General features: G+C 48.4%; 1 protein-coding gene across 4 annotated transcripts in view; it reads left to right on the plus strand.

Annotated features, from left to right (window-relative positions):
* The window catches only part of LOC117350546 (beta-galactoside alpha-2,6-sialyltransferase 1-like), a 48,198-nt gene that overhangs the window by 22,144 nt on the left and 3,090 nt on the right, over positions 1 to 22,964 (plus strand). For all 4 annotated transcript variants that reach the window (XM_033924860.1, XM_033924862.1, XM_033924861.1 and 1 more), the window contains one exon: positions 16,295 to 16,469. In XM_033924860.1, the coding sequence (XP_033780751.1) occupies positions 16,295 to 16,469 (175 nt within the window). The remainder of the gene's footprint in view (positions 1 to 16,294; positions 16,470 to 22,964) is intronic.

Below are 22,964 nucleotides of genomic sequence, written 5' to 3' on the forward strand. Positions count from 1 at the left end.
CCCTGGGCAAGTCACTTAATCCCCCCATTGTCCCAGGTACATTAGATAGATTGTGAGCCCACTGGAACAGACAGGAAAAAATGCTTAAGTACCTGAATAAACTCATGTAAACCGTTCTCAGCTCTCCTGGGAGAACAGTATAGAAAATTGAATACATAAACAGTGTGAAAAGTTTCAGCCTCTGATAAGCAGAGCTGGTATTGTGACATCATAATGCCTCATTCCACCAATGCCTAAGAGCCAACCTCAGCAGTGATGTCACAATGGCTTCATTGCCCTATACTTGGCTCACTTCTACTACATTTTGATTTCTAGAGTGGCGCAGTGGTTAAAGCTACAGCCTCAGCACCCTGGGGTTGTGGGTTCAAACCCCCGCTGCTCCTTGTGACCCTGGGCAAGTCACTTAATCCCCCCATTGCCCCAGGTACATTGTGAGCTCACCAGGACAGGGAAAAATGCTTGAGTACCTGAATAAACTCATGTAAACCATTCTGAGCTCTTCTGGGAGAACTGTATAGAAAATTGAATAAATAAAAGAGTATAGTGGTAAACACTGAAGGTTGTGATACATAATTATCAGATATTTCAACACCTTCAAAAATGAGTCCACACGTAGGAGGGGGAGAAGTAAACAAGATAAGAGTAATAACATAGGCCAACAAAAAAAAAAAAAATTTTTTTCTTGGTGCCTTAGGTTTTTGACCTGTTCCTGGGGTTATTTGGGTCGCTGAGTCAGAAAATTGCATCGGATAGACCGCATCAGCTCTAGTTTCATAGGTATGGTTATGGGATAGCAGAGCCAAACATGAACATTAGGCAAAAGAAGATTGGCCTCCGAGAGAATATATGGTGGTTGGAGGACAAAATGAACCTTTGGCAGCATGAGATAGCATCGTTCTACCACCACGACATATAAAGCTAGGCCTGATGAAACAGTTTGTAAAGGGTTTCAATAAAGATGGTTTGTGCATTGAATACATGGAGGGGCATAATTTTTTTAAAAAACCATCTAATTCCATTTTGGCCTAAGCTCCTAAACGATGGAAGTAGCAGCAGGGAAATGTCCATTCTCAAAAAAACCCCAAAAAACCCGTCCAATATGAGGTTTTTATTTGAGAATGGCCTATCTCTACGTTCAGCAGTTTAATCGCCCAGACCACCACAACGTCTAAAATTAAAACACATTCCCAACCATAAAATTGCCCAAGTCCCAAACGCCCAAAACAAGACCTTTTAGGCGAAGAAGGGGCCAGTCCTTCGCCTAAAAGCTGGATTCTGTAACCGGAATCTGTCAAAAACAACAACACCGGTTACAGAATCCCCCCCCCCTGCAATGATCGCGGCAGGAGACATGCATAATCTCTCTTGCCGCGATCGCAATCCCTCCGAATGGCCACGATCGCAGCAGGAGGGATCCCAAGCCCTCCTGCCGACACCGCCCCCCCCCCCCCCGAACGGCCAGCAGGGATCCCAAGTCCTCCTGCCAACACCCCCCCCCCCCCCGAACCCCTGACAATACCAGCAGGAGGGAGCCCAGGCCTTCCTGCCGAAGATGCAGGCCGCCATCAAAAAGCCCCCCACCACCCCAGACCCCCCCTCCCCACACCCCAGACCCCTCCCCCACACTAACCTTTAATGTTGGCCAGCCAGACGGGTATGGCCAGCAGGACTGCCATCTTCAGAATGGCAGGCCTGCCCCTTCCCGGTGCATTGTGGAATGCACCGGGGAGGGGCCTAGAGCCTGATTGGCCCAGTTGCCTAAGGCCCTGCCCATAGGAGGGGCCTTTGGCAACTGGGTCAACCAGAATTGGTCCAGTGCCTTAGTCCCCTCCTCCTCCTCCTATTTATTATTTCTAAAGCGCTGGAAGGCATACGCAGCGCTGTACATTTTAACATACAATAGACGGTCCCTGCTCAGAAGAGCTTACAATCTAATTTAGACAGAACATTTTGGGGTTGGGGAGATTATAGTAGAGGAAATGATACAGTGGGTATAGGTATCTGACAGCAGTGAGTGGGAGTTAGCAGTTGAAAACATTTAAAAAAGTGGGCTTTTAGCTTGGATTTGAACGCTGCTAGGAAGGGAGCACATGGAATGGGTTGGCCCATGTGCCTAAAGCCTCACCCATAGGAGGGGGGGGGCCTTCGTCTTTGGCAGGAGGTCCTGGGCTCCCTCCTGCCAGTACTGTCAGGGGTTTGGGGATGTCAGCAGGAGGGCTTGGAATCCCTCCTGCCGCGATCGTGGCCGTTCGGGGAGGGTGTCGGCAGAAGGGCTTGGGATCCCTTCTGCCGCAATTGTGGCCATTCAGGGGGGGGATTGCGATCGCGGCAGGAGAAATTAGGCATCTGCCGTGATCATTGCGGGGGGGGAGGGAGGGGGCAGGTTGCCGGGCCTCTGAGCTGATCACGGCAGCTGCGATCAGCTCAGCAGCCCCTATTCGGAACTTTTGGTTATACTTGCAGTACCACTAAGTCTAGGCCGGCCCACCTCCCGCCCTTTCCCATCCTCTAAAAACGTCTCTTTTCGCTCTAGGCATTCTGAGGCAGGGTAAAGGTCTAAGCTGGTTTTAGATACGTCTAAAACCAACTTTGATTATAGGTACTTGGACTATCTGTCTTTTTGATCATCTAAGTACCGATTTAGGCCACGCTTTGAACGTTTTTTAATTTTTTTATTATGAGCCCCATAGTGCATATGTTACCTGGATTTACCATGGAAAAACTGAAGGCAGGAATTTTCGATGGTCCACAGATCAGACAACTTATAAATGAGCCACATTTCATGGCATCATTGAATAAAATCGAATCATGTGCCTGGTCTTCATTTGTTCTTGTTATGAAAAACTTTCTTGGCAACAAAAAGGCAGACAACTACACCCAATAGGCTCTTTCATTTCAACAGGCTTGGCTGTAACATGAGCGTCAAAGGCCATTATCTACACAGTCACTTGGATAATTTTCCAGAGAACCTCGGTGACTTAAGCGAAGAGCAAGGTGAAAGATTTCACCAAGGCATAAAAACAATGAAAGCCAGATGCCACAGAAGATGGGACGCACACATGATGGCAGACTATTGTTGGAATCTTATGTGGGATTTCCTGGCAGATCCCACTCTCGGAATGCCTGGAAAGTTTGTGTCATAAACTTGTGCTTTTGGTATGAAATAAGTAGATTTTCATGTTGCACACTTTTCTTTTCGTAAATATCTTTTATCCCAGGACAAGCAGGCAGCATATTCTTAACGCATGGGTGACGTCACCGACGGAGCCCCGGTACGGACCTTTTTAACTAGAAAGTTCTAGTTGGCCGCACCGCGCATGCGCGAGTGCCTTCCCGCCCGACGGAGGAGTGCGTGGTCCCCAGTTTCTTCGTTTCCACGGAGCGAAGAAGACGCATGTGTTTTCAACGGCCGTTGAAAAACGAATTTTTGCCTTCCCGCTCGCGTATTTTCTCACTTTTTTCCTTTTTTCTTATCGGATTCCCTTTATTTTTGTTTAAAAAAAAAAATCGTCGAGTTTTCTTAATTTTTTCAGGCCGGCCCCGGCGGGGCCTGTTGCCACCATACAGGCCTCCGGATTCAATTTTGCGGAGGCCGTGTTTCCCTTCATGCCCCCTCAACCGGGCTTTAAGAAGTGCCAGCGGTGTGCACGCCCGATCTCCCTCACCGACCCACACAATTGGTGCCTCCAGTGCTTGGGTCCAGAGCATCGGGCTGACACCTGCACCCGCTGTGCTACGCTTAAAAAGCGTACTTTGAAAAATCGGCAGATCCAGCAAAATATTTTGTTTGGTACCGGATCTGCCATGGAACCGGCTGCGACGTCAACAGCACCACATAAGTCGGCACCGACGACATCGACACCACCGGACCCTTCCTCGGGGTCGTTGGGCCCAGGTAAGCCGACTAAGAAGCCTCCCACTTCCCTTGAGCGCCCTCCTGCCACGGTTGCGACACCGGCCCTCCCGGCGCCGCACCGGCCCCGCAAACGCTCCGCTCCGATCTCGGTGAGTGCCTCATCATCGGCCTTCTCATCGCCGGAGCGTAGAGCGGCACCTATGGTACCGAAGAAGAAAAAAGCGGTACCGGTGCCTCCCCTGGACGACCGCATCGCGGCCATACTCCAAACACAGTTACAGGAGCAGCTGCAACAACAGCTGCAACAACTGTTGCCGGCGTTGCTGGCACAGCACCTTCCGGTACAGGACCGGTCCGAGCCTCACACTGTCCCATCGGTGTCGACCCCCTCGGTACCGATTAATACTTCCATGCCGGTGCTCTTGGCAGAAACACCTACAGTACGTACCCGTGATGCTGCCGACCCTGTCCGGTCCCAGGAACGACATCGGTCTTCCTCACCCGGTACCGCCTCGGTGCGCTCAGGCAAATCTCTTTCAAAGACCCGCCATGCCGAGCCCTCCACACCGATGTCCAAACGTACGCACCCCGACGTTAGGGACCCAGATTTGTGGGAAGACTCCCCTCACGGTACCGAGGAGGACGCTTCATCAACCGATGAAGAACCCTCCATGACCGACACCGTCTCCAAACCAGAGCAATCCTCTTTCTCCAAATTCCTTAGGGAGATGTCAGCAGCTCTTTCCATTCCCTGGGAGTCCGACTCTAAAAAGTCTAGGGCTTTCCTCGATGCCCTAGACTTTGAACAACCTCCCAAAGAATTTCTGAAGTTGCCCGTCCACGACATCTTACGGGAAACTTTCTATAAAAACTGGGAAGCTCCCCTCATGGTTCCTGGAGCCCCTCGTAAATTGGATAGATTATACCGGATTATCCCAATCCCAGAGTTTGATAAACCTCAATTGCCCCACGAGTCCCTCCTGGTGGAATCTACCTTGAAAAAATCTCAGGGTTCCAGTGTATATGCCTCCACCCCTCCTGGCAGAGAGGGAAAAACCATGGATAAATTTGGTAAGCGCCTTTTCCAAAATGCCATGTTAGCCAATAGAGCCAACAACTACACCTTCCACTTCTCCTTCTACATGAAGCATCTGGTGCAACAGCTCTCCTCCTTACAGAAATATCTTCCTGAACGTAAGGTCCCTCTTTTCCAGCAACATATTTCTAGCCTCCTCCAACTCAGGAAATTCATGGTTCGCTCCATCTACGACTCATTTGAGCTGACCTCTCGCGCATCTGCCATGGCGGTGGCCATGCGCCGTTTGGCATGGCTGAGAGTCTCTGACCTAGACATTAACCACCAGGACCGCCTGGCTAACGCACCTTGTCTGGGTGATGAACTCTTCGGAGAATCCCTGGACTCGACCACCCAGAAGCTCTCGGCACACGAGACCAGGTGGGACACTCTGATCAAACCTAAAAAGAAGACTCCACCTGCTCGCCCCTACAGGCAACAGTCTTCTTACCAATGCAGGTTCTCGGCCAGACCTCTCAACCCGCCTCAACAGCAGCCACGCCGACCTCGGCAACAACATCAAACCCAGGCTCGCTCTCAGTCTCACCAACCTGCCAAGCCTCTACCTCCGTCAAAACCATCTCAGCCCTTTTGACTCTTTTCTCCAGGGCATAGCCAGTCTCCCAACATCATTACCTCTTCCTCAGCCTATCGGAGGTCGCCTCCAGCATTTCCTCAGCCTTTGGGAGGTCATCACATCAGACCAATGGGTCCTCAACATCATTCGCCACGGCTACTCTCTCAACTTCCTGACTCTTCCACCAGACAATCCTCCCGTAGAGTCTGCTTCTCACTCCTCCCAAACCCCCCTCCTCCTGAGGGAGGTCCAATCCCTCCTTCTTCTCAATGCCATCGAAGAGGTGCCTCCGGACCAAAGGGGTCAGGGATTCTACTCCCGCTACTTCCTGGTTCCCAAGAAGACAGGAGACCTCCGCTCCATCCTCGATCTCAGGGACCTTAACAAGTGTCTGGTCAAAGAGAAGTTCAGAATGCTCTCCCTGGCCACGCTTTACCCTCTTCTCTCTCAACACGACTGGCTATGTTCCCTGGACCTCAAAGAGGCCTACACTCACATCCCCATCAATCTGAATTCACATCGCTACCTCCGCTTTCAGATTCAGCACCGCCACTATCAGTACAAGGTACTACCTTTTGGCCTCGCATCATCGCCCAGGGTGTTCACCAAGTGCCTTATTGTGGTAGCGGCCTTCCTCAGGTCTCACAACCTCCAGGTGTTCCCCTACTTGGACGATTGGTTGGTGAAAGCAACTACGTCTCCACTTGTGCTGCAAGCCACTCATCACACCATCTCTTTCCTCCATCTCTTGGGGTTCGCATCTGCTTCCCACACAGCGACTTCAGTTCATCGGAGCAGTTCTCGACACCACTCTGATGAGGGCATTTCTCCCCTCTGACCGACACCGGATCCTGCTCCACCTCTGTCATCAGGTGCTCCTTCATCAAACCATCCCAGCTCGACAGATGATGGTCCTCTTGGGCCACATGGCCTCGACGGTCCATGTACTTCCTCTGGCGCGACTCCACCTCAGGACACCTCAGTGGACTCTAGCCAACCAATGGTCACAGACCACGGATCCTCTTTCTCATCCCATCTCTGTGACATCGTCTCTTCAGCAATCTCTTCAATGGTGGTTGAACTCCTCCGATCTTTCCAGGGGTCTACTCCTTCATCTACCCCCTCACTCCATGATCATAACCATGGATGCCTCCCCCTATGCGTGGGGAGCTCACCTAGGAGATCTACGCACCCAGGGACTCTGGACCCCTCAGGAGCGTCAACATCACATTAATTTCCTGGAACTCAGAGCCATGTTCTATGCTCTCAAGGCCTTCCAGCACCTTCTCTGCCCTCAGGTTCTTCTCCTGTGCACAGACAATCAAGTCGCCATGTACTTCATAAACAAGCAAGGCGGCACCGGATCTCGCCTCCTCTGTCAGGAGGCTCTCCGCATCTGGACCTGGGCCACGGACCACAGTCTCTTCCTCAAGGCTGTCTACATCCAGGGCGAACAGAACTCCCTGGCCGACAATCTCAGCTGCATCCTTCAACCTCACGAGTGGACTCTGGACCCTCCAACACTCTGCTCCATCTTTGCTCGCTGGGGCACTCCACAGGTGGACCTCTTTGCAGCTCCTCACAACCATCAGCTGCCCCAGTTCTGTTCCAGACTCTTCTCTCCTCACCGTCTGGTCCCGGATGCATTCCTGCTCGACTGGACGGATCGGTTCCTCTATGCCTTTCCTCCACTCCCTCTGATGTTGCGGACGCTATACAAACTCCGCAGGGACAAGGCCACCATGATTCTCATCGCCCCTCGGTGGCCTCGACAACACTGGTTCTCCCTTCTGCTTCAGCTCAGCTCCAGGGAGCCCATTCCTCTTCCTGTGTTTCCTACTCTACTTACACAGCAGCATCAGTCTCTACTACATCCCAATCTGTCTTCGCTCCACCTGACAGCTTGGTTTCTCTCGGGCTGACCTCTCCAGAGAATCTGTCTCAGCCTGTCCGTCGCATTTTGGATGCCTCCAGGAAACCGGCCACTCTTCAATGTTACCATCAGAAGTGGACCCGGTTTTCCTCTTGGTGTCTCCTGCATCATCACGATCCCACCTCATTGGCGGTGGAAACTGTACTGGACTATTTGCTCTCTCTGTCCGATGCTGGCCTCAAGTCTACCTCAATCAGAGTCCACCTCAGTGCCATCACTGCGTTTCATGAGCCTATCCTCGGAAAACCTCTCATGGCTCATCCTCTGGTTTCCCGGTTCATGAGAGGCCTCTTCCATGTCAAACCACCTCTGAAGCCTCCTCCTGTCGTCTGGGACCTAAATGTGGTTTTATCAGCCCTCATGAAACCTTCTTTTGAGCCTCTTGCCACGACTTCGCTCAAACTTCTAACTTGGAAGGTGCTTTTCCTCATTGCCATCACCTCTGCCAGGAGGGTTAGTGAGCTGCATGCACTGGTCGCCGATCCACCGTTCACTGTTTTTCACCATGACAAGGTGGTTCTGCGTACCCACCCTAAATTCCTCCCCAAGGTGGTCTCGGCTTTTCACCTCAACCAGTCCATTGTGTTGCCGGTCTTTTTCCCTAAACCCCATTCTCATCCTGGGGAACAGGCGTTGCACACGCTGGATTGTAAGCGTGCCCTTGCATACTACCTTGACCGTACCAGGGCTCACCGCTCATCTCCTCAGCTCTTTCTGACCTTCGATCCTAACCGTCTAGGTCGTCCTGTCTCTAAACGGACACTTTCCAACTGGCTTGCTGCCTGCATTGCGTTCTGTTATGCTCGGGCCGGTCTCTCACTGGAAGGTGCTGTCACGGCCCACAGGGTCAGAGCTATGGCTGCTTCTGTGGCTTTCCTCCATTCCACGCCCATCGAGGAAATCTGCAAGGCTGCCACTTGGTCCTCAGTTCACACGTTCACTACTCACTACTGTCTGGATGCCTTCTCCAGACGGGATGGACACTTCGGCCAATCTGTGTTACAAAATTTATTTTCCTAATGGCCAACCATCCCTCCTCCCTCTCTGTTAGCTTGGAGGTCACCCATGCGTTAAGAATATGCTGCCTGCTTGTCCTGGGATAAAGCACAGTTACTTACCGTAACAGGTGTTATCCAGGGACAGCAGGCAGATATTCTTACATCCCACCCTCCTTCCCGGGTTGGCTTCTTAGCTGGCTTATCTTAACTGGGGACCACGCACTCCTCCGTCGGGCGGGAAGGCACTCGCGCATGCGCGGTGCGGCCAACTAGAACTTTCTAGTTAAAAAGGACCGTACCGGGGCTCCGTCGGTGACGTCACCCATGCGTTAAGAATATCTGCCTGCTGTCCCTGGATAACACCTGTAAGTAACTGTGCTTTATTGGCAAGCAACAGCACTGCAAATAAAACATAGTTGAATAAAGAAAACAAGATCATAAATACAGAGGTTGGGGGGCAACAATGCTCCCCCCCCCACAAGGCAGATTAAAGATACCTCAGCAACCGGCAAACTGCGCAGCTGTTATGTATAAAACTCAAAGGAAGCAGGGTCTGCATACCAATGATTTTATATTTTCATCCCCAACAATCTAAATAATCCCTCCCAACCATGCCCTAACTCATCCCCCCTCCCCAGGACCCTGACACTCCAGCATGTTACAAAGAATACTTCGGTACAAAAGGAAGTGGGAACGGACAATGAACACTCCACTGAAGATCACAGATGTAAAACCAACTTGTTTACTTCATAAAAGGACACAAGCAGAAGCTGTGGACCCGACACAGCACTGTGTTTCGGCGTCTGAGGAACGCCTGCATCAGGGGTCACTGTGGCGTATATGTTGACAGATGACAGGTCTGGGATAAAACAAAACTCGGTCCAACTAACATGCCATAGTAACCAAAATCCCCGCTTCCATAGCCTTTTACCCTTACCTATGGTTTTTCCCTTAATTGTGCTCTTTTTCGTTACGATTGTAGTTCTCGCCCTTCTTCCCTAATTGTTTGTAGTTAGTATATATGTTTGTATGTGTTTACTAACCTAACCTGGTTCTGTTTAGTAATTTAATTTTAATTTGTTTTTAAGATACTTTTTATTTCTGTACACCGCTTAGAAATTTGATTAAGTGGTATAAAAATTTTTTTTATAAACTTGAAACTAATACTAAACTAAACTAAAGCTTAACTTTATATACCGGGCCATCAACTAGAGAATGACACGGTGACAAAATTCATCACCGCGGGAAACCATCTTCATATCATTCTTTAAGGAGCGAGGGAAGAATCAGAATATGAATGGCCACAACCACTGACCCTCAAGCTTTGCTTTGAAGAATGCTGATATAGAAGGACTGAGGTTGAAATAGACACTAAAAAATGACATGGGATTATTTCCCGCGGTTATCCACGGGAACGGTGATGCATTTTGTCACCGTGTCATTCTCTATCATCAACCTATGGAAGCTCGACTCGGTTTACAACAATTAAATAAAAACTAAAGAAAGTAATAGCAAAAGTTTTGAAGAGATTAGTTTTCAAAATGTTTGGCAAAAAGAAAAGTTTTTAGAAATTTACGTAAAGATTGGAACGAACTGGGGCTCCTCAGAATTAAGGGGAGTTCATTCCAGAGTTGAGAAAGTTTACAAGCCAGAGATTGACTGAAGATCGTAACTCCTTTAATTCCTTTTCTTGAAGGAAGGGAGAGTTTGAACTGTTGGATGCCTCTTGCAAAGGAAAATCTGTAAGCATTCCATAATAAGGGAACGAGGGGAATAAAAATGCCATATAAAATTTTGAAAGAGATGCAGGCCCATTTGAATTGAATTCTAAGATAAACCAGGAGCCAATGAATACGCAGGAGCAAAAAGGGGTCACATGGTCAAATTTACTTTTTCGAAAGATCAGCTTCGCAGCAGTATTCTGGATTAATTGTAATGTTTGGAGACAGATCTTCGTGATGCCAAGATAGATGGCATTGCAGTAATCTAGTCGAGAGAAATGTCTAACCTTCCTCAACATCCGTAAACTAAAAAAGCACTTCTTGAAACTTGATAAGCTCTAATTTGTTTTCAATGTTGAGTTTGTATATCATCTTCAGGTCCAGATGTAAATATATACCTAAATATTTCAGGGTGCTAGAGGACCACCGAAGGGGGAAGGCTGGGTCTCACCTAGAGGGACAATCCGCCGAAACTGCTAGCGCCTCCAATTTTTCAAAGTTAATCTGAAGCTCGGAAAAAGTCCCAAACTGAATAATCAGGCATAGTATCCGATGCATTATCCATAAACAACATCATATAATCAGCAAATAAGTTAATTTTGTATTCAGTACAGCCAGTTTGTATACCCTTTATATGCGCAGCCTGTCGAATCCGAGATGCCAGGGGTTCCAAGGAGAGCACAAAAAGCATGGGTGATAGGGATAACCCTGACGAGTTCCCCTCTCTAGCAGGAATGCAGGGGACAACCCCCCACTCACCAAAATTTGAGCAGTGGGTCCACTATAAAGGGCTCGTACTCTGTTCAGGAAGCTGCCCATGCGGGAGAACCCAAAACAAATAGTCCCATAAGATTTTATCAAATGCTTTTTCTGCGTCTAAACTCACCACAATAGCATCCCCCAGTTGGTTCCCACTGGACAATAGCACAGAAAGGGCCCTCAAGATATTGGTAGACGCTGACCTTCCTGGAACGAAACCCATCTGAGCCAAGTGAATAAGGTTCAGTAGGAGCTGTCCAAGACGCTTAGCCATTATAGCAACATATATCTTTATATCCTGGTTCAGCAGCGAGATAGGTCAAAAGGACCCCCACAAGTTCCCCATCCTTCCCTGGCTTTGGCAGCACAACTATGTGTCAAACGGCCCTGTGCTCGCCAAACATAAGCCATCGCATAACGCTCGGAAGGGCGGGATCAGCCCTTCGCCCAATATTTTATAGAATTCAGACCCCAGGTCATCCAGCCCGGGTGCCTTGGCTAGCTTAAGGCCTCAAATGGCTGTTATGATGTCCAGGTCCGATACTGGGGGCATTTGGGAACTCCCGCTGCTCATGGTCCAAGCAGGGTAATGAAAAAAGGCTTCCCATGCATTCACATCGCGGTCCCCTTTATCGTATAAGGGCCTAAAAAACTGCATGAAAGCCGCTTGAATGGCTAGATCTGAGGTGGCTGCAGCCCACCCCCGGCACCTTTTTCCGCGTGATAATTGGCTTCGCCCCCCGTTGCCAAACCAGTCCCACTAGCAGCTTGTCGGACTTATTGCCCCAACAGTGGAGCTGGTACTTGTAAACCTGAATGTCCCAGGCTGCCTTCGTACTGAGCAGTTCATTAATCTGTTTTTTTAACTGCTAAATACTCAGCTCTAGTACGGTCAGTACATCAGGACTTTAAGAGACCCCTAAGTACTGCAAGCCGGGCACTAAAAGCCACAAGCTCTCAATCCTACGCTTTTCGTATCTTAGCACCAAAAACCAGAATATGCCCCCTTTTGACAGCCTTCGCTGCCTCCCAGTACATGATCGGAGAAACCTCCCCAGGAGGATTATCCCGAAGAAAGTTCCCCCATTGGTGTCGTAAGAACATAAGAATTGCCGCTGCTGGATCAGACCAATGGTCCATCGTGCCCAGCAGTCCGCTCATGCGGCGGCCCTTAGGTCAAAGACCAGTGCCCTAACTGAGACTAGCCTTACCTGCGTACGTTCTGGTTCAGCAGGAAATTGTCTTGAATCCCTGGAGAGTGTTTTCCCCTATAAGAGCCTCCGGAAGAGCATTCGAGTTTTCTACAACTCTAGGTGAAGAAGAACTTCCTTACGTTTATACGGAATCTATCCCTTTTTAACTTCAGAGAGTGCCCTCTCCCTACCTTGGAGAGGGTGAACAACCTGTCTTTATCTATTCTGTCTTGAATCCCTGAAGGGTGTTTTCCCCTATAATAGCATCCGGAAGAGCGTTCCAGTTTTCCACCACTCTCTGGGTGAAGAAGAACTTCCTTACGTTTAACTTTGGAGAGTGCCCTCTCGTTATCTCTACCTTGGAGAGGGTGAACAACCTGTCTTTCTCTACTAAGTCAATTCTCTTCATTATCTTGAATGTTTCGATCATGTCCCCTCTCAGTCTCCTTTTCAAGAGAAAAGAGGCCCAGTTTCTCTAATCTCTCACTGTACGACAACTTCTCCAGCCCCTTAACCATTTTAGTCACTCTTCTCTGGACCCTTTCGAGTAGTACCGTGTCCTTTTTCATGTACGGCGACCAGTGCTAGGCGCAGTATTCCAGGTGAGGACGTACCACGGCCCAGTACATGGCATGATAACATTCTCCGATCTGTTCGTGATCCCATTCTTAATAATTCCTAGTATTCTGTTTGCCCTTTTCACCGCCGTCGCACATTGGGCGGATGGCTTCATTGACTTGTTGACCAGTACTCCCAAGTCTCTTTCCTGGGGAGTCTCTCCAAGTACTGCACTGGACATCCTGTATTCATGTATAAGATTTTTGTTACTAACATGCATCACCTTACACTTATCCACGTTAAACCTCATTTACCATGTCATGGCCCATTTCTCAAGCATATTTATGTAACGTTGCAGGTCTTCACAATCCTTCTGTGTCTTCACTACTCTGAATAACTTCGTATCATCTGCAAATTTAATCACCTCAATCGTCGTACCAATTTCCAGGTCATTTATAAATATGTTGAAGAGCACGGGTCCAAGCACTGAACCCTGTGGCACTCCACTCATGATGCTTTACCAGTCCGAGTATTGTACATTTACCCCCACTCTCTGTTTCCTATCCATCAGCCAGTTTTTAATCCACGTGAGTATTTCACCCTTGATTCCATGGCTCGCAATTTTTTGAAATAGTCATTCATGCGGAACCTTGTCGAACGCCTTCTGAAATTCCAGATATACAATGTCGACCAGGTCACCCTTGTCTATCTGCCTGTTTACTCCCTTGAAGAAGTGCAGCAAGTTCGTCAAGCAAGAACTTCCTTTGCTGAAGCCATACTGGCTGATCCTCATCAGATTATGTCCGTCAAGGTGATCAATGATGCGGTCCTTTATCAGTGCCTCTACCATCTTTCCTAGTACTGAGGTCAGACTCACCAGTCTGTAGTTTCCTGGATCTCCCCTCGAACCTTTCTTGAAGATCGGCGTAACATTGGCCACTTTCCAGTCTTCCGGAATCCTTCCTGATGTGATCGACAGATTGGCTATTAGTCGAAGCAGTTCAGCTAAAGCCCCTTTCAGTTCCTTAATTACCCTTGGATGGATGCCATCCGGTCCTGGGGATTTATCGTTTTAAGCCTATCAATCTGCCTGCATACCTCTTCTAGACTGACCATCAACCCTGTCAGTTTCCCGTCTTCGTTCCATGCGTATAGCTCAGTGGTCTCAAACTCAAACCCTTTGCAGGGCCACATTATGGATTTGTAGGTACTTGGAGGGCCGCAGAAAAAATAGTTAATGTCTTATTACAATTTTGTATGAGGTAAAATTCTTTATAGTTTATAAATCTTTTTTTTTAGCTGTCTTAATAATAATATTGTCATTTATAGCTAAAGAGACATATGATCAAGAAATGGTTTTATTTTATTTTTGTGATTATGATAAAAATACAGAGGGCCTCAAAATAGTACCTGGCGGGCCGCATGTGGCCCCCAGGCCACAAGTTTGAGACCACTGGTATAGCCTGTCAGCATCCGGTATGTTGTGTATATCCTCTTAGGTAAATACAGATGCCAGAATCTAAATATAGAGTGAAATTCATCCTCCATCCAGGGGAACCTTCGTGTTTAGACACACCCAGCTCTACCCACACCAGGCAATGATCTGACAAAGCCGTATCCACTATTGCAACAGACCTGGTAACCGCAAAAAGAGACTGCACTATCAAAAGATAATCAATCCGCGTATCTACTTTATGCATGGGGAATACAAAGTAAAATCACTTTCATCCAGGTGAAGTATACGTCATGCCTCGAGCAACTGGAAGTTATCTTCAAGGAAATTAACACCCTTGCCTTCTACGCCCTTCCATTTGGGTTTAGGACAGGGGTGGGCAACTCCAGTCCTCGAGGGCCGGAATCCAGTCGGGTTTTCAGGATTTCCTCAATGAATATGCATGAGATCTATTTGCATGCACTGCTTTCAGTGCTAGTGATTGGGTAAATCCTGAAAACCCGACTGGATTCCGGCTCTCAAGGACCAGAGTTGCCCACCCCTGGTTTAGGAGAACTTCAGTCCACAGAAGGATTTGCAATGAAGTTGAAGTCCCCTTCAACCAAAACTTTATAGTCTCCGAAAGGAATCAGAGTACCTGAAGAGCAGCGAAAAAAAAATTTGTGAGAATATACATTTGGGGCGTAGACAGAGCACAGTACGTATTTAACCCCTTGGATTTTGTCCGCCCACATCATGAATCGGTCCTCAGGACCCTGGAGCAATGCAGGTTTTTGTGAAAAAGTATGCCCCCCCCCTCTGTCTGCCATTTTAGGAGGAAAACACCAAATCTCCTACCCAGTCCTGTTTCAGCTTCAGGTGTTCCAATCTCATGAGATGTGTCTTCTGGGCTAATAATATATCGAGCTTCAGCCGTTTACAGTGAGTGAGGATTTTGGTGCTCAGCCCGGAGGTGCCCACCTTCCAAATCAAGGCCCAGCGCCTTCGGCAGCCATACCTCCATGAGGTCCTAAACAGTCTCTGGAAGACCCACAATTCAGATGTTATTTCGCCTGCTCCGGTTTTCCTGATCCTCCACAAGATCAGTGAGGACCCGCAGCTATTTTTCCAAGCCTGACACTTTAGTGGCAAGTTCGCCCGTGATGTCCTCCTGCCGAGCCACTCTCTCCTCCGCGTGCTGGATCCATACCGCATGCCCCCGCAATGCTGTCTTTCAATTCGTCCAATGCCGCATGCACTTTGGAAAGCTTGTCGTCGAGTATGTCGGACATACTCCTTGATGGCTGCTTCTTGAAGCTGAGTCACAGGCACAGGCGCTGGAGGCTCTGCCACAGGTGCGTCTCGGGCAGCCGCCATCTTAGGAGAAGTAGCATAACCACGAGGCTTAGAGGGCTGCTGCATTTTAGCGGACATAACACCTTCCTGATCACTGCTGGAGTGACAAAGACTCCTTCTCGACCAGCAGCCCGATAGCACAAAACTGTGCAGGCAGAATTAGAAAGTGAAAACTCATTAAGAAATGAGGTATATTGGCTGATTCAGTAGCCGACTTGGGAGAGAGGAGGTATCGGATGTCCGCACAAGTCACTGCCATCACATGACCTCCTGTTGTATGTTTCCTTCATGCTTAAAATAAATTAATTTAAACACTACATTAAAATATCCTGATATTTTTTAATGGGAGAGCAGAGTGAAGAGTGGTATATGTGGCACATGTTCTGTATCTCAAAAAAAACTAGAGCTCATAGGAGATACCTGAGGCCATTTTTGGAATCAGCAGGCCAAATATACCCAGGAACAGGTCTAACATTTGAGACACCAAAATGAGAGTTAGCCAGTGTAATATGAAAAATATAGAAACGAAATGCTCCAGCGCAATTAATTTCTAAACAATGTGGATATCTAACAAAAAAGAGGCTTCAACTAGAGACAGCAATAGAAAATTTTTTTTGAATCAAGAAAGAGTCTCAATTGTTCAGGAAGAAAAAAATCTGTACCTAGATGTAGTTATCTTAAAAAGGAAGCAGAAGGATTCCTCGCTTTTTGTCACATTGACAAGGCCTCACGTCATCTGTGACAGAGTTTCACTCTTCCAGAGTATGTGTGTGGGTGAAAGAGAAAAAGCAAATCCTTTCTTCCTCTCTCTCTCTAATGTTCCCCTTTGCTTTCAGTGGTATAAGAAGCCCGATTATCCCATCTTCACCCAGTACAAGGAATATCGGCAAAGGCATCCATCTCAGCCCTTTCATATCATGCACCCAGCCGTGCAGTGGCAGTTGTGGGAGGTAATCCAGGAGAACTCAGACGAGGAAATACAGAGAAATCCTCCCTCGTCTGGGCTGCTTGGTGAGTGGAAACCCGTCTCTTCTATCTCGTCATACTCCAGGCCCATGCTGAGACCTACAGACACAATTACAGTAGGCCACGATACCTAAGTTCTGCCCTGCAGCACCGTCACAATCAAGGCTTCACTAATGCACCTCGATCCCGCCTCACGACTCTTCCGGAACTGAGACCCCATGCTCAGGGCTTCACTAATGCACCTCAAAACCACCTTACAGCGACCCCCTGCTGTTCCGAAACTGAGACCCACCCCCCCCCCCCCACACACACATACACGCAGAGCTTTACAAATGCACCTCAGTCCTGCCATCCATCACCAGTGCGTCTCAGTCCTGCTCTGTAGCATGGGTCACTTATGGCCTCTTTCACTAAAGGATGTTAAGTGCTAATACAAGCATGCCCCCTCCCCCCTCTTTTACAAAACTCTGCAAGAGGTTTATAGCGCTGGCCGGCACGCTGAATGCTCTGGAGCTGCTTCGATGGTCATAGAGTTCGTATGAGTGTCGGAGCGGTGCAAAGCATTCAACACACCGGCTGGCGCTAGAAAACCTTGCGCATGGTTTTGTAAAAGGGGGGGATGGAAAAATAGGTTACTGCAAAACACATTAAAATCTTTTGTAGTATTATGCATGTCTGTGCATGTTAAGTTTTTAAAAATAGTTTTAGAAGGAGTGTGTAATAATAATAATAATAATATTAACAGCTTATATACCGCAATACCGTGAAGTTCTATGCGGTTTACAAAGATTAAGCAGGTACAAATTGATTGACTTTAAGAGGGGAGGAAGAAAGAGGTTAATAGGACAGGAAATCCATTTTTGAGGAGAGAGTGATCAATAGAACAAGTTAATCGCTATAGAGGGGAGAGAGAAGAGAGGATCAGTTGTCTAGATACTTTAGGAACAGGTGTGTTTTCAGACGTTTCCTAAATTCCTCATAAGTAGTGGGCGAAAGCAATTGTTCTAGGTCTTTACCCCATGATGCTGCTTGGTGCGAGAGAAGATGTTCATGGTGTAATGGGTGGAGGAGGGGGCATTCCCATGTTATCCAGCTAGTGCTAACTGGTAAATAAATGCAGCATTAATACAGGAGCGCTTATCGCCTGTGGCGTACCAAGGGAAGGAGGCACCTGGGACAGTGGTGTCTGGCATCATCAAGCCATGCACCCCTCCCCTACATTCTTCCCTGCCACTCTCATATCCCCTGCTCCTTCTTGATTGTGCGTGCCCCTCCCCCCATACCTCTTGAAGTCACTGGCAGCAGCGAGCAGCATCCCCAACCTGCTGTTCACGCCGGCCTCAGCTCTCCCTCTGATGTCACTTTCTAGTTTCAGAATCAGGAAGTGACATCAGAGGGAGAGCCGAGTCAGCGTGAGCAGCAGGATGGAGTTGCTGCTCTCTGCTGCCGGTGGTCAGAGAGGTGCCAATGCCCCTGCCAAGACAGCACCCAGGGTGGTTCGCCTCCCACTTCTCTTAATATGCCATAAGAACATATGATAGCCTTACTGGGTCAGACCAATGGTCCATTAAGCCCAGTAGCCTGTCCGCATGGTGGCCAATCCAGGTCACCTGGCCACAACCCAAAGAGTAGCAACATTCCATGCTACCACTCCAGGGCAAGCAGAGGCTTCCCCCATGTCTTAATAACAGACTATGGACTTTTCCTCCAGGAATTTGTCAAACCTTTCTTGAAACCAGCTACACTATCCGCCTTTACCACAACCTCTGGCAATGCGTTCCAGAACTGAACTATTCTCTGAGTGAAAAAATATTTCCTCCTATTGGCTTTAAAAGTATTTCCCTACAGTTTCATCGAGTGTCCCCCTAGTCTTTGTAATTTTTGACGGAATGAAAAATCGATCCACTTGTACCCGTTCAACTCCATTCAGGATTTTGTAGACTTCAATCCTATCTCCCCTCAGCCGTCTCTTTTCCAAGCTGAAGAGCCCTAACCTCTCTAGTCTTTCCTCATACAAGAGGAGTTCCATCCCCTTTATCATCTTAGTCACTCTTCTTTGAACCTTTTTTAGTGCCGCTATATCTTTCATGAGATAAGGAGACCAGAATTGAACGCAATACTCCAGGTGAGGGTACACCATGGAGCGATACAGAGGCATTATAATATCCTTAGTCTTGCTAACCATCCCTTTTTTAATAATTTCTAGCATCTTGTTTGCTTTTTTTTTTTTATTTTAGGAGGCAGTGAGGGCCCAAGTCTACATACATCACCGAAAAAATCAGCGCTGACTAGAGCAGCGCTAAGCGCGATTATATAAAAGTTATGTGCATCTTATAGAATCACGCCGCCTAAGCGCCGTTATGCATCCTAACTTTTAGGCGTACCCATTTATGCCAGGATTTTCTTGGCCTACATGCTTGCGCCTAAGTTGTGCGCGCATCGGCACATGTCAATATCCTGCCCGGCTTTTTTAAAACACCCATGATCCTCCCCTTAACCGTGCCCACTTTTAGATACACGCATTGGACAGGACACATAGCACTTTGTGCTAGGCGTCTACCAAGTTGTGTGCATAATTTTCAATTAACGCCAATGAATGTCAATTATGAGGTGTTAATTGCTAATTCTCTGTGGTGATTAGGCCTATTAATCAATTAAGTTGTGTATGTACATCGGCTACATGCACCGATGTACACGTACAACTTTAGGCGCCATTTACAGAACATGGGGGTAAACGCTTCCTTTTAATTTTTTTGCAGGTGTAATGTGCTAATGGGATGGGAATGTTATGACCTACAAAAAAAAAAAAAAGGAAAAGAAAATGTCTAGCTTTTAAGTAGAGAGTTGCGCGGGGACAGAAATCCCACCCATCCCCGCCCGTCCCCACCAGGATCCTCTCCGTCCCCACCTGTCCCCACCAGAATCCTCTCCATCCCTGCCAGGATCCTCTCCGTCCCCACCCGTCCCCGTCAGGATTCTCTCCGTCCCCACCCATCCCCGCCAGGATCCTCTCCGTCCCCACCCGTCCCCGCCAGGATCCTCTCTGTCCCCACCCGTCCTCTCCAGGATCCTCTCCGTCCCTACCCGTCCCCGTCAGGATCCTCTCCATCTCCACTTGTCCCCACCCGTCCCCGCCAGGATCCTCTCCGTCCCCACCCGTCCCCGTCAGGATCCTCTCCATCTCCACTTGTCCCCACCCGTCCCCGCCAGGATCCTCTCCGTCCCCACCCATCCCCGTCAGGATCCTCTCCGTCCCCACTCCATCCCCGCCTGTCCCCATAAAAAGCATCAATTACTTCTGACAGGATCATCAATTCCACAGTTTCTTTTGTGTTTACGCTACTGTTTTCATTGTGGAATCACTTTTACTAAGGCTGACGTGTCCATTATATTATATGGACGAACCCTGCTTCCAAAGCCTTCCCTCCCCGTGGGAGTCCCATTGGCTAGAGGGGTGTCCCCATGGGAGTCCCGTGGCTTAGCGGGGATTCCCGCGGGACCCCTGCGGGACCCGCGGGATTTGTGTGCATACCTCTACTTTTAAGGCATAGTAAACCTTGGCTGAACACACAGGAAAGTCCCACATTAGAATACACTCAACCCAGATTTCAGTGCACTTTCATAAAAGGGCCTCTTAGAAGGCTAACACTAGTTAGCTCAGTGGTCTTCACTAATTTTTAAGTCAGAGCAACTTTGGATCAAATGAGCTTGAAATAAAGGCTGTTTACTTTACCTCATTGGGGATCCATCGTGAAGGAAAATCCCCACAAGGCATACAGTTCTTCTGTTGTGAACCGCCTGGTGGGGCGGTATACAAGAAAATAAAAGTATTATTATTACATTATATATTCCAAAGCAAATAACTTTTTATTCTAGTAATAAGTATTATAGCAGCATTTGGCAAATCAGAAATAAATCAGTTTGGACATATACAATGGAGAGAAAAATCCTCATACAAACAGTGCCAGCATATTTCTGTAAATATGGCGCAGCTTCTCTAAAGAAACTTTGCCAGGGCATAAGGGTTTTATACAGAAAGTTTCTTTGTCAGACCATCCCCTGGCTGTGATTATGTTCCACCCTACTGAAGCAGATATGCTGCCTATCTAATCCTCGCCAAGATTAGATAGGCAGCACCTACTAGTCCACACCTCCATCCTTCCTTGGGAGGCCCTGGACAGGCATAGCTTCTGGAACTTTCTTCTTCTTGAAGTTTCCATTCTTCACACGGGTACATCGGTATCAGTGCCTCAGTACATTAGCCTGGCATCTCTTTATCAGTTCTTAGGTTCCCGGATGGAGTGTCCTGCTGACTTGCATTTCCTTTCAGCACTGTTAAATAGCTCATTGTCTTTACAGCACTGTTTTGTGTCCTTGAGAAACTCTTCACAGCAAGAAATCTACACACTCACATGCCACACAGTAGCATCTCAGCATCTGAACTGAAACCAGTTTGTACAAGCCCTTGACTTCAGCAACTCCAGCAAGATCCAGGAATAGGTCTCACAAGCTGTAAAAGTCTCCCTTAGTCTATCTCAAGCTGAAAGAGAGACTCCATATATCTTCCCATGCAAGGTCACGACACTGCTGACCAGTGTGTGTCAGTGACATATAGCCCACCACTCACCTTCAGACTATATGTTGGGCATATCTCTAGGACACACTAGTGTGCCTCCTGAGATTCCAAGTGTGCCGCGGCACACTGAGGAGGAAGAGAGGCGCCTGCCAACTGACTTCCCTACACGGTTACAACACCAGCGCTGCCCAATTTTCCGAAGGCCTGCATGTTTCCCCCTTCTCTTCAGCGTTCTCCAGCTTCCCCCCTGGCCTCCCAGTCTCACCTTTAAAGCTAATTGCAGCAGATAAAATGACATCAGAGGAGGGGCGGGACAGCGGCGGAGGAAGCAGCTCCGAAGCAGTGCAGGGATCACTGGCATCGCAATCCTGCTGCGGGCTGCTTCGTAGGTGGTGCGGGGAGGCCAGGGGGGCGAGCGGTCCTTCGGGGTGGATCGGAGCATCAGGCCTTCAGGGTGGGGTGGGTAGGCAGGCAGGCAGGCAGGCCTTCAAGGGGGAGGGGGGGTGTCAGGCAGGCAGGCCTTCAAGGGGGGGGGACAGGCAGGCAGGCCTTCAAAGGGGGGACAGGCCTTCAAGGGGGGGGCAGGCAGACAGGCTTTCAAGGGAGGGACAGGCCTTCAGGGGGGGACAGGCAGGCCTTCAAGGGGGGGTACAGGCCTTCGGGGGGTGCAGGCCTTCAAGGGGGGGACAGCCTTCAAGGGGGGGATAGGCCTTCAAGGGGATCAGGCAGGCAGGCCTTCAAGGGGGGGGGGGACAGGCAGGCAGGCAGGCCTTCGGGGGGGGTGCAGGCCTTCAGGGGTGAGATGCAGACCTTTAAGGGGGGGACAGGCATTCAGGGAGGGGGGCCTTGGTGTAGAAATACATGGAGGGAATGGGGGGTTCAAAGAGACGCGCATATGCCGGACTTTGGGTGGGAAGAAATAATGGGTCTGAAAATAGAGAAGAGGGAGAGAGATGATGGACCATGGTTTTTAGAGAGGGAAGGAACAGAAAGGGAGAGAAGTTGGACACAAGGGATGGTGTGGTGGGGGGAATAGAGATACTGGATAGGAGGGTAGTTGGGAAAAGAAAGGGAGAGATGGTGGACCCTGGGGTGGTGGGGAAGGAGGGAGAGATGCTGGATGAAAGGGTAGTTAAGAAAAGATGGATCTGTGGAGGGAGATGAAAAAAGGAAAGATGCCAGACCTCCTGGGGAGGGAAGGGAAACGGGGAGGACAGAGATGGCAGATGGATGGTTAGCATGCAGAAAGAAGGAAGAAGAAGACCCTGGCAAGCAAGTTATCAGAAGACAACCAGAGCCTTGGACCAACAAGATTTGAAAAATAACCAGACAACAAAAGGTAGAAAAACTAATTTTATTTTCTGTTTTGTGATTACAATATGTCAGATTTGAAATGTGTATCCTGCCAGAGCTGGTATTAGACCGCAAACGTGAGCTAGGATTTAACAGAGAGAGGAAAAGTCCTTTTTGTTTCTTTATTTTACTTACACCACAGCGCCAGTGTGGTTAGTAGAAGCCAAAGGGGGGTGAAAAAGCTATAAAATAAACCCACCAGGATGTTTGAAAAAAAGAAAAAAAAAACACCCAATTGGGCAGGAAAGTTGAATCGAAAAATCAATTCAATAGGCTGAATCGAATCGAAATTTATTTTTTTTTTCTTGAATCGGGCAGCACTAGTTTGCGCTACTGTCTTAGACTTTAGGACCTGGGATTGGGGAGAGATGGCATCCTCAGTACTTTATAATGCAAGTGAAACAAGGATTTGGTCAGACTTTTGAAGGGTCTGCAGAAGAAAAATATTGTATAGGCCGGGGACATGAAACAGCAGGAAACGGGAACTTTTCTTCCTTCTATTTTTGTGAATGGCAAGGCTGAGGATGTCAGAGAGTTCAGTTAAAATATGTGCTTTATAAGAAAATATAATAATGTGTTTTATAAAGTTTATAAGCATTGCTGGCCTACCC

This window comes from Geotrypetes seraphini, chromosome 16 (genome assembly GCF_902459505.1).
Source record: "Geotrypetes seraphini chromosome 16, aGeoSer1.1, whole genome shotgun sequence".
NCBI classification, from domain to species: Eukaryota; Metazoa; Chordata; class Amphibia; order Gymnophiona; family Dermophiidae; genus Geotrypetes; species Geotrypetes seraphini.